Source organism: Onychostoma macrolepis, chromosome 23 (assembly GCF_012432095.1).
Source record: "Onychostoma macrolepis isolate SWU-2019 chromosome 23, ASM1243209v1, whole genome shotgun sequence".
NCBI classification, from domain to species: domain Eukaryota; kingdom Metazoa; phylum Chordata; class Actinopteri; order Cypriniformes; family Cyprinidae; genus Onychostoma; species Onychostoma macrolepis.
In genome coordinates, this window is record NC_081177.1 from 27,459,291 (window position 1) to 27,471,528 (window position 12,238).

At 36.0% G+C, this 12,238-nt stretch overlaps 2 protein-coding genes across 8 annotated transcripts in view; both read left to right on the forward strand.

Annotated features, from left to right (window-relative positions):
• The window catches only part of LOC131532590 (glutathione hydrolase 7), a 34,912-nt gene extending 32,004 nt beyond the window's left edge, over positions 1–2,908 (forward strand). For all 3 annotated transcript variants that reach the window (XM_058764381.1, XM_058764378.1, XM_058764382.1), the window contains exon 16: positions 1,114–2,908. In XM_058764381.1, coding sequence (XP_058620364.1) covers positions 1,114–1,283 — 170 coding nt within the window. In that variant the 3' untranslated portion in view covers positions 1,284–2,908. The remainder of the gene's footprint in view (positions 1–1,113) is intronic.
• A 493-nt stretch (positions 2,909–3,401) lies between these two features.
• ncoa6 (nuclear receptor coactivator 6) overlaps positions 3,402–12,238 on the forward strand; it is a 28,086-nt gene continuing 19,249 nt past the window's right edge. For 4 of the 5 annotated variants that reach the window (XM_058762668.1, XM_058762671.1, XM_058762672.1 and 1 more), the window contains exons 1-3: positions 3,402–3,647; positions 11,415–11,669; positions 11,986–12,141. In XM_058762668.1, coding sequence (XP_058618651.1) covers positions 11,459–11,669; positions 11,986–12,141 — 367 coding nt within the window. In that variant the 5' untranslated portion in view covers positions 3,402–3,647; positions 11,415–11,458. Of the gene's footprint in view, positions 3,648–11,411; positions 11,670–11,985; positions 12,142–12,238 lie in introns of all 5 variants that reach the window. The other variant, XM_058762669.1, reaches the window with a different exon arrangement.

The window sequence follows — 12,238 nt, forward strand, 5'->3', positions numbered from 1 at the left end:
CGTGATTTTTGACTAGATGTGATTTTTGTGGGATTTTTGACTGCAGACGTGATTTTTGTCTAGATGTGATTTTTGACTGTAGATGTGTGATTTTTGACTAGATGTGATTTTTGTGTGATTTTGACTGCAGACGTGATTTTTGACTGCAAATGTGTGATTTTTGACTAGATGTGATTTTTGTGTGATTTTTGACTGCAGACGTGATTTTTGACTGCAGACGTGATTTTTGACTAGACATGATTTTTGACTGCAGGACGTGATTTTTGTCTAGATGTGATTTTTGACTGCAGACGTGATTTTTGACTAGATGTGATTTTTGTGGGATTTTTGACTGCAGACGTGATTTTTGTCTAGATGTGATTTTTGACTGTAGATGTGTGATTTTTGACTAGATGTGATTTTTGTGTGATTTTGACTGCAGACGTGATTTTTGACTGCAGACGTGATTTTTGTCTAGATGTGATTTTTGACTAGATGTGATTTTGACTGCAGACGTGATTTTTGACTAGATGTGATTTTTGTGGGATTTTTGACTGCAGACGTGATTTTTGTCTAGATGTGATTTTTGACTGTAGATGTGTGATGTTTGACTACATTTGATTTAAAAGATGACATTTAATGAGGTTAGTGAAAAAATGACACTATAAGGAACATAGTGGAAAATGACATCTGTTTTATGTACAGCAACTCCTTTTCAGTTAATTGTTATTTCTACTTTTCTAGTCACGGAGTACTTTATTTTGAGAGTTGTTTAAGTGAGAGAGCATCTGCAACTTTGTCCAGATTGGGGGAATTTTAATGTTTAATCTTCTTTTTTTTTTTTTATGTAAATATTTTTTTTGCATTTAAAGTATAGATTTTTGTTTGTATATGCTGTCAATTATAGTTTTTAGAAAGAAAATCGGAATTGGCAAAAATCGGTATCGGCAGGTCACACTTACAAAAAAAAAATCGGAATCGGCCAAGAAAATTGGCATCGGTGCATCTCTAATTTTGACTGCAGATGTGATTTTTGTTTTTTTGTTTTTTTTGACCGTAGTAGTGTGATTTTTAACTGTAGATGTGTGATTTCGAGGGTGGAGTTCCAATTTAATTCTCTTGTTCTCTGTCCAGCTAAATTTGCAGAGGCGGATGTGAAGTCTCTGATGCTGAAGGGTCATGATGTGCGTAAGGTGGACATCATCTCACTGGTAGAAGGGACCCGGAGGACCAATGACCTGATCATCGGTGTGAAGGACCCGCGCAGCACTGACGCCTCGGCGCTGTCCATGTCCATGCCCTAGATTCACACACACTCTGTGCTACTCTGTAATATTTGTGCACTAAATTGGGACGTTATGAGGTTAACAAGTTTTAAAGACAGAGTTGATAACTAAAATTGATGCACAGTGTCTGGTAAATGGAAATGAGTCGCTCCCTGCTACCCTGCCACAAAAACAGCAACATGCACACACATGATGATGACAAATTGTAAAAGACAGTTAGCGGTGTTTTTATTTATTTTTTTTATTTACCTCAAGATTTCAAGAGTTTCATGAGACTGGTAATACACACTTGACTAGACAAGTTAAAGGAATAGTTCACCCAAAAATAAAAATGTTCTGAAAAGTTACTCCCCCTCCGCTCATCCAAGATGTATGCATTGCATCAATTGCTCACCAATGGATGCTCTGCAGTGAATGGGTGCCGTCAGAATGAGAGTCCAAACAGCTGATTAAAACATCACAATAATCCACAAGTAATCCACCAGTTTTGTGATGGATGATGTTTTGTAATGCTAAATTTCTCCCAATCTGTTCTGAGGAAGAAACAAACATTTTCTACCTCTTGGATGATCTGAGGGTGAGTACGGTTTCAGGAAAGGTTTATTTTAACACATACAGTATGTGTCAAAACATTTGGACGTACCTACTCTTTATTTATTGATATTTTCCACATTGTGGAATTATAGTAAAGCAATTAAAACTGAAATAACAAAAGAAAGTGTGTGAAATATGTAGTGACCAGAAAATGTAAAAAAAATAATAAAATAAAATCACATATTTAGCTTATTCAGTCGCCAGCCTTCATCTAAAGTCCAGCTGAGCACACTTCTCTCAAAAAAATTAAAACTCATGTGGCATCTTGGGATGCTTAAGTAAAATAAACAGTATTGAAGGTGTTTCATGTCTGCTGGCTGCTTTTCCTTCACTCATAAGATCATAAGGAACAAATTCAGTCAAGTGTGTCCACACCTTTAACCAGCAATGTATATTTTAGTATCTAGTCTTTTTATTATAATTGGTATTTCCTTCAGGGTTGTGTAGGATTATGCCTTATGCGAATTAGAGGTAGATAAAGGCTAATGAGAGGATTTATTTTCATATCTTGCAAGTCTTCATGAAGAAGTATCTTCACAAATGTGAGTAAATGTTACTTGAAGTGAAAGTTACATGAATAAATGCTCCCGTTTACGAATGAAGGATTGTACATATTATATAATGATTATTGAGGGTTGGGTGGTAACGAAATGTCTTATTTTATTAGCCGAAAATGAATGAAGCTGAGAGAATGCCAGTTGTAAAATAGTAATATAAAAACAGTAATATGCTTTCAGATGCAGTTTAATATATGCCATGATTATTTCCTTTTACAGTTTTATTTTGGATTGTGGTTGTCAGTTTGTTGATGTATGTAATTGCAATGCATTTTCTCTTCAGTGTGGAAACAGTAAAATAAGTTTTAGTTTACGCACATATTTCTGAGACGATCAGTTGATTATATAAGTGAAGTGAGCTTCCTGTTCGTGGGCACATTTGGTATTTTCTGCCACAATTGAATATTATTGCACTGTAACAGCATCACTGTTGTGTTTAGTAGCTTTACAAGGACAGTGATTGCGGTGGAGAATAAATATAGTGTAGTCACAGTGTAGTGTCTTTGCATTATTTCCAAACTCATTCATTTCAGCATGCAGATGCACTTGAGATGTATTCATTGTTTTGTAATGCACCTATAATCTATGCATGTGCTTAAAAAGCTAAGGATATGTCATATGAGAGAAAATATAGAATACAATTGAATAAAATGATTTATAATGGTGTCAAATGTAAGCATAATTAAAAATAAATTTAAAAAAACTACAGTAAACATAACCCCCAGCATGCATTGCATCATTGCACTCAAGCATACAGTAAAACTATTGATAACTAACCTTAACTTGAAAACCTTTCTTTGCATTAAGAAATTTGAAATATAGAAACTAAAGTGAAGAATCAATATATTTATGTATAAAGTTGAAATGAAGCTTCAAAATGAAGCGTAGTCGTTACTCTATAAATAAAAATGTATAACTATTTCAAGGAACCTAATCAAGTGAAGCGGAACCTGTGCTGCTCTGAAACGCTTTCACTTCCGGTCACTACGCCCCGCCCCTTTAGTCGTTTTGTGCTGCTGGTGATGTTTCTGTCACGATAATATTTATATGATCATAACCTTACAGTTTATGACCGTAACCCTCTCTCGCGGACGCGCGGTCCCGTGCGGCGCGAGTGCGCGCGCGCGCAGCGTTGAACTAACGTGCACAGCCGCCTCGCGAACGCGCCGTTAGCGTCTGCTAGCATAGACCTGTTTACTGCAGTAAAACCACTCCTGATGGACTGACAACGGTGAGATCTTACCACCTCCTTACCTTACAGAAACATTACCGTGAAGTTAACGTGTAAATGCGTGCGCTGCATGGAAGCGAGAGGCTAATATTAGCGAGGCAGTGACCAATGAGGCTGACTGTGTTTGTATAGCTAATACATTAGCCTGAGTGAAGGAAACTCGTTATAATAATTCACTTATTCATTGCGGTGTTATTGTTAGGACTGCGTGCACCAGACATGAGCTTTAAAGTTATTATAATGCTGTGTTGTTTGTCGTGAGCTTAAATGATGCGGTTTGTCTTTGTTTTGATATTGCTAATGCTAACGCTAGAGAAATAAACCCATATGAAGCTCTTCAGTTAAGTCATCAATGATTGCAAGGGTAATAATATATTATTAGATGTTATGTATTAGATATGTACAGCTTACATCGCGGTTAGTTTGCAGTGAAACTCTTTTCTGTATTTCTCCAGGCACCTCATATCAGTATTTGACATCTCATTATCATTACCACATGAGTTCACTGATATTACGTTTAATCATCGTCGTTGTTGTTGTTGTTGTATCGTGTTTTTTGAGTTGATTATCTTGTTTGATAAAGAAATGTTGAGTGGTCTTGGGTGCACTAACAAAGAAGTACTGAAAAAGCATGTTATTTTTGAAGTACCTTGCAAAGTGTGATGGTATTACCATTTGATACCCTCCCTATACTGCCACTGGGGGGGGGGATAACAGGAAATGATATCATATAGAGGACCCCTTGTGAGTCAAGGTCAATGAGTCCTTATAGTATCAGAGCTTTTTTTTTTTTGACCATTTAATGACAAGGCAAGGTCACTCTTCAAAACTTATACTTATGAATTAATAATTAATCATTTGTAAAAGTGGGAAGATAGGCCTATATTTTAGGTGATTTAAAGAGGTGTCCACTCACATGTACACTAATATTTTTAAGTCTTTTATTCTAAGGCTGCATTTTTGTAAAATCAAAAAGTACGCTACATACAGTAATATTGTGAAATATTTTATTACAATTTGAAATAGCTGTTTTCTATTTGAATATATTGTAAGATGTTTATTTCTGTGATGCAGCGCTGTATTTTCAGCATCATTACTCTAATCTTCTGTGTCACATGATCCTTCAGAAATCATTATAATATGCTCAATGTTAATTATCAATGTTAAGTCTTCACTGTGACTTTTTATCAATTTGGTGCATATTTTTTCTGAATAAAACCTTGAATTTCTTTTTCTTTTTCTTTTTTTTTTTTAAAGTATTTTTAAATAAAAGTTTTACTGACCCCAAACTTTTGAACATTAGTGTATTCAAGGTTTAAGGAAACTATGTTATTACTTTTTATTTGATGGTTATACCACATGACACATTTGTAGTCATTTTATTTTTCTGAAACCATATAAACCAACATGAATACAAAGAGTACATTTCTAATAACTTGGCACGTGTTTTAAACAATTTTCCTATATTTATTTTATCTTTATGAACACTCTTGAATGTCTTTGAGCCTTAGATCAGTGCAGAATATAAGCAGAAATATATCTGGAATTATGGAAGCAGAATAATGACAATAGTTTTTGAAACAAAGCATGCTGAATTCCACAAATCGAAAAAAAGATGCTTTGCAATTAACAGTGCCTTGTATTTCCAGGGCTTGAATTTTTAGGTCCTGAAATTTAACATAGTTGTTTATTTAAGATGTGAATATTTCAATTCAAAATATTTCACACAGATTGTCATAATTAAAAATAATTCATATTCACCTTCCAGAATTCACTTCCAAAATATTCAATCTGTTTAAAAATACGATGTATAATATTCAACAGGCAGATTTCGGTCATTTTATTTCACTTTCCAAATTCGCTGCCACAAATTCAGTGATTAAAATTCAGCAGAAAATTCAGCGTTGCGCATCCGGGAACCGCAGGAATAGCAGTAGAGCACCGATGCATGATCTCCAGCTGCTGTGGCTGTTGATGAAGGCCATCTGTGGATCAAGTCATTCATTTACAAAAACTGATTTGCAGAAATGGAGCAAGCGCTAAGTAGAAGTTTTGATTATCGGGGCCAGTATAAACATGTGGAAACGCTGATTGTGTGTATGTTTAATTCAACATCTTCACCGTTTCCCGTAGCCTACATGTAAGCAGCTTTCTCTACCACAAAGAAGATTATAATGCTCTTTTACCCAACGCTGAAGTACAGAACTAACATTACATCTGAGGAAGACATATATTCGGTTGTTTAGTTTCTGTAACTTTGTATCATGGCTTGTGTGACGCTGTGCTGTAATACTGGGGTTCCCCTCATACGTCACACTCCAGGATTCCCCAACAGTGAACTAATACAGTGATATAAAACCGATTAAAAAACTGATTATGCGAACTATAAACAGGCAAGCAAATGAGGTCAGAATTTCCAATACCACTGATCTATAGAGTCGACAGTCCTACAAAGATATCAATACCACGATTAGTTTTAACAGTAAGCAACCACTTTATATCGACATAAAAAAGGAGTTCAAAACCGCCTAGGTGTATTGTTGCTGCAAATGTAAACTGGAGAAAGCATTGACGCGCTATTGCCCCCAAGGGGCCGTCTGACAATTCCACCGACTGGGTTAAAACTTCCAGATTATTTAAATTAAAATGACTTTTAACATTTAAAATAACACACTGTCAAATTGTAAAGCTTGTATTGCTCGTAGTGATTTACTACAGATGAGATTTTGCCAATTCCTCCCTTTATATATATGTACAGTAGAGGGTGACACGGGAGTGTATTTTCAAACCTCTCCCGTCCCAATCCCACGAAAAAAACTGGGGGAAAATCCCGCCCCGTTCCACTCCCGGAAGAATTACTTCCATTCCCTCCCACTCCCATTTTTATTTTTATTTTTGGGGCCAAAATCTGTCAGTTACAGTAAAAATATAGTACAGATCACAGCGTGCCCACCTTAGTTGAATAAAAACCCAAAATGTAGTTTTTTGTTATTATATTGAACTGAAAGCCAGTTTATGCACAGTGTAGGCTACATTGCACACATTAAATTTTATATAAATCATCCATGCTAACACACGTTTTCTATTTGAATTTAGTTTTTTTCATTTGAAAGTAGACATTTCACTCTCTAGTATAGATATATTTTTCAAAGATGTTTCGAAGTTTCTCGCTCGGAGACGTAAAGCGCACCCTGTTTGCTATAAAGCGCAACGTGCTATAATGACAAACAAATACAACTCATTATATACACTATAAATACTTTAAAAGACAGACATGTAGATGTTTGTGGAAGATGTTTTCTCTGTTTTGGAGGGATGATCGTTTTTAAATCACACCCTATTCATTTGTTAATAGGCCTACTGTAGCCTACTATAGTTTGGGGTGGATAATTTTATCAGTTGTTTATTATTCATGCAACAATGTATTACTGTTATAGTTTTTATTAATAACCATTGCTATATAGCTGATAACTTTGTCTAGTGCTCTTATGAATGTTTATAACATGATTTGTGAATATTTAACTACTGTACTGAATGACATAGCATAGACTTCTTCATGGCGCTAGTGTTTGCGTATTTCATTTCATTTCATTTCATTTCATTATTTAACCTGTTGTACAGATCTGTGTAGTGTTAAATACTGTTTTTGACAGCATTGATAACGTTTCTGACAGATAATATCATGATATTCCCTTACCGAATGTCGTATCCTGTCAGCAATAACCTGTCCATAGGCTTTGAACATTTCACATGAAATTCTGTCAGTGTGGGGGAGCTGCAGAACGCGCGCTATATCTCTGGTCATTTTAATATGTAACTAATTTAATGTTTAGATTTTTTTTTTTTTTTTTAAGTATCCAGTGGATGATCGAGGGGCACAAGAAGAATCTGGGGGCCCCCCCCCCTTAGACCCGGCCCTGTTGAGCGGCCATGTAAAGTTGCTACTACATACATCTTTCAGATGAAAAGCCATATTTGAGGTCGATGAATGATGGTGTGTATTACCACATAGACCAGCCGTTAATGATCTGTCCGTCACGGACTCCATCATTCACGCAGCCACACCAAAGCAAACAGGAGAGTGAGACAGGGCAACTACAATTGAGTTCAGAAGTAAAATATACAGTTTATTTATATAAAAGGTATATTTGTATAAAGTTGGGTATCATTACTATTCCCGGTCCCGCCCACTCCCGATGACATTTTTTCCTGTCCCGTCCCAATCACGTGATTTGTAACGATTTTGTTTCCCATCCCGCGGGATTCCCGAAAAAATGTCAGCCTCTAATGTACAGTACACAATTATTTACATATAAAAGATCCTTGGAAAGGGTTTTTTTTTCATTTTCCAACGGTTGTAGTACGTTGCTAGATACAAAACTGACTTTAGTACAGGTTAGATTTTGCCAATATCTCCCTTAGGGTATGTACAGTACACAAATATATATATTTTTTAAACTACAGTAATTCACCAAAAGGGTTTTTCATGTTCCACAGGTTGTAGTAAGTTGTGAAATTTTGCCAATATCTCCCTTACTGTATGTAAATGTTTATATAAATAAACATAAAGCCCATAAAACCAATGTGAGCTTCGGTTCTTCCAATGTTTCTCTATGGTGCTGAAACCTAAAGATGTCCGAGTTCCGCTCCCCGTGAAGCTGATACTCGACTGCCATTGGCTAGTCTGCGTTCGAGGGGAGCGGCTTACCGATAGGTCAATTATTTAAAACAAAAACAAAAAAATCTGTAAGACCTCAAAAAGAATTGTTCATGTTCCAAAGGATATTGATATACTTTATGTACATTAAGGGAGGTATTAGCAAAATTTCACCTATAGTAAGTCAGTCTAGTCACTAGGAATGACTACAACTTTTGGAGCATATTTAAAAAAACTAAAGAAAAAAAACAAACTGAATTACAGTAATTTCTTAAGAATAATTTTATACTGTATTGTACAGTGAGGAAAATGTTGGCAAAATTTCAACTGTAGTAAGTCAATCTGGTCACTACACTGTAAAAAGTGATAAATGATAATTAAGTTAATTGAATTGTCAAGTTCACTTAACTTTTTTTTAAAATTATGTACTTAATAATTTTAAGGCAACAGGTTTCCTCAATTTTTTTAAGTTAAGTCAACTTATCACTTTTTACAGTGTAGTAACAAACAACATTTGGAACACGAAAAATCCCATTTTGGTGAATTACTGTAACTTTTTTTTTTTTTCTTAAAAATATTTGTGTAGTGTACATACTTAGGGAAATTATTGTCTAAGGAGAGTTATTGGCAATATATATTTAGTCAGTTTGAGTAAATTATTCACTTACTGTAAACATTAATTTGAATAAAGTAGACTTGAGACTTTAATAATTCAATTTAAATAAGTTAATAAATTATTACTTCGTTTTGTACTGTGAGGTAAATTTGCAGACGGTCCCTAAAGCAGCCCAGGCGAATATGCAGCGAATATCAAACCTAAAACTATCGCGCTTGGTTTTCTATGGGAGAAAAAATGGTTTGGTGAAACTTGTTGGTTGTGGGCTAATATTCTGGGCTCATCTGCTTAAATGTACATAATATACAGTAATATATTTTATTAATTAGATGCTGAATTTAATCATTTATTATCACTGAGGCAACAGTGTTTTCTTTATGGGAAATGTTTAACGTGCAATTTTGCGCGTTCCGTAACTTCATATCCTCATCTGTTTGCATCATCATTAAGATCTGAGTTTGGTCTTTTAATAAGCTTGTTTGAGATGAGCAAAATCTGCGCAGAACCGATCACAGTGAGATGAATGCCGGTTAGAAAAGTGTCAGAGTTTTTTATTTAATTAAATTTTTTTATTAAACATACAATATTCACAGGGGATACAGTCAAAGCAATAAAACACATACACAACCAGAATACAAAACAGTAAATACCTCAATAATAGTAATAACAAGAAAGAAATATAAAGAGAAAAACAAATAAATAATAGTTACCATAAAATAAATAAATAAAAAGTCAGAGTTACGTCTGCCTTGTTCTGATGTCATGCTGACGTGTGCCAAAAAACTCTCGCGACGGCGAGGCGGCTGTGTCGGATTGAGCAGTCGCGCGCAGTTGCTCTCCACCGACTGCACTGATCAAAAGCATGATGGGAAACGACTGACTGATGACACCACTTAATGCTCATTGGTTCAGACAACCGTGAATCTGCGTTCTCTTCTAAAATGTTTTTTTTTATCTGATTTCATGCTATTATGTATTTAAATTATGCTTGAATATTCCCAAACATTATGACAGTGCGATTTCTGTGCGAGATATGTGATTGTTGTCATATTTCTATAAAAATCTAAAATAGTAGAAATGGATGATAAATACGCCTTTCGTATGGGATTAAATAGCAAGCACTTTGAGTGTCTTGTTCATCATATTTATATTCATATAAAAGCAACAGAACTGAAATTATATCACATTTATTAGCATCACAGCACATGAGTGAGAATAACATGATATCTGCCTTTGATCTCGTATTGTATCTGTTCCACTTCGAGAGGTCAGAACTGTCCGTCTTGACTGCGCTTATTTCACTCCTCCCCTCACTGCAGCCACCTACATTTCAGGCGAGGCGCATCTCAAACAAGTCTAATAGCTGTCATTGTGTTAGTGCACTACTTAGCCGCCTAATGCGTTTTTTTTAACCGATTTCTGAGGGAAACAGCGTGAAACCTTGCACGTTCGTTCATATTCTACATCTGCTTAACTGTCGATATAGTTCGCATAATCATCAATAAAGTGTATTCTGAGGTTTTATATCACTGTATTAGTTCACTGTTGGGGAATCCTGGAGTGTGACGTATGAGGGGAACCCCAGTATTACAGCACAGCTTCACACAAGCCATGATACAAAGTTACAGAAACTAAACAACCGAATATATGTCTTCCTCAGATGTAATGTTAGTTCTGTACTTCAGCGTTGGGTAAAAGAGCATTATAATCTCCTTTGTGGTAGAGAAAGCTGCTTACATGTAGGCTACGGGAAACGGTGAAGATGTTGAATTAAACATACACACAATCAGCGTTTCCACATGTTTATACTGGCCCCGATAATCAAAACTTCTACTTAGCGCTTGCTCCATTTCTGCAAATCAGTTTTTGTAAATGAACAACTTGATCCACAGATGGCCTTCATCAACAGCCACATCGGCTGGAGATCATGCATCGGTGCTCTACTGCTATTCCTGCGGTTCCCGGATGCGCAACGCTGAATTTTCTGCTGAATTTTAATCACTGAATTTGTGGCAGCGAATTTGGAAAGTGAAATAAAATGACCGAAACTTGCCTGTCGAATATTATACATCGTATTTTTAAACAGATTGAATATTTTGAATTGAAATATTCACAGCTTAAATAAACAACTATGTTAAATTTCAGGACCTAAAAATTCAAACCCTGGAAGTACAAGGCATTAAAATGCAAGCACTGTTAATTGCAATGCATCTTTTTTTCGATTTGTGGAATTCAGCATGCTTTGTTTCATAAACTATTGTCATTATTCTGCTTCGATATGGAATGATGCAAATGGAAATGTTTCTTGGTTAGTAGTAATGAATGGTGATTTCTACGTACTTTAAAAAAATTTTATTATTTTTTTCTATCTCCAATGTAGGCTATACAAGTTTTATTTGCATGGCAGCATATATTGTATATAATTATGAAGTTAATATTTAGGACAAGGGTTTCTCATCAGTGGTGACTGATCTTGTTGTTTTTCTTTAAGCAGTGTCACTGTCTCCAGAGGCTACGCTGCTCTTTTGGTGAAGGGCTATGGCACATCAGCTGTTCCTGGATGCACAATCCCCTCGAGCCATCACGCTCACTGATCACGACTCCGGAGTGGAAGATGGAGACGATGGCTCCTGCAGCCCTACCACAACCTCCACAATCTATGTTGCCTTCAAAGGGAACATAAATGATGAGGACTTTCAGGAGAAGCTGGATACCATCTTAAAGGGGATGCCAGATATGCTCTTGCTAGGTCAAGATTTGGCTTGAAACTAGGATTATTACTCGTATGCATGAAAAATTATTCATTGCTGCTGGAAAATTAGATTTTTGCAAAGATGCATTGAAGTTTATACATTAAATTTAAATGCTGTAAGGTATAGAGAGAGAGTCATACTGTCTTTGCTCAGTGTTTAGTATATGGGCTAGTAGTCCAGCTTTTTTCTTGCATTGTTGTATTTCAAACCTAACAGACATTGAATAAAAGCCTAATTTGATTTTTTTGGTGTCTTTAATGTTTTTTTCCTATCCCAGTTGGCTAATAGTACTCCAATCTCTGTCTAATAAAGGTACTAAGAGGCTTGAACCCGAGCGTGTGGAGCCGTGGAACAGCGTACGTGTCACTTTCAACATCCCCCGAGAGGCAGCCGAGCGACTGCGCCTCCTGGCTCAAAACAACCAGCAGCAGCTACGGGATCTGGGCATCCTGTCTGTGCAGATTGAAGGTACGGATGTGTTGAATCTGCTCTGGCAGAGCCACTGGCAATGCAAGGGTTCTGCCGGTGACCTCATTTAATGTTTGACGTCATTGGCACATTGTAT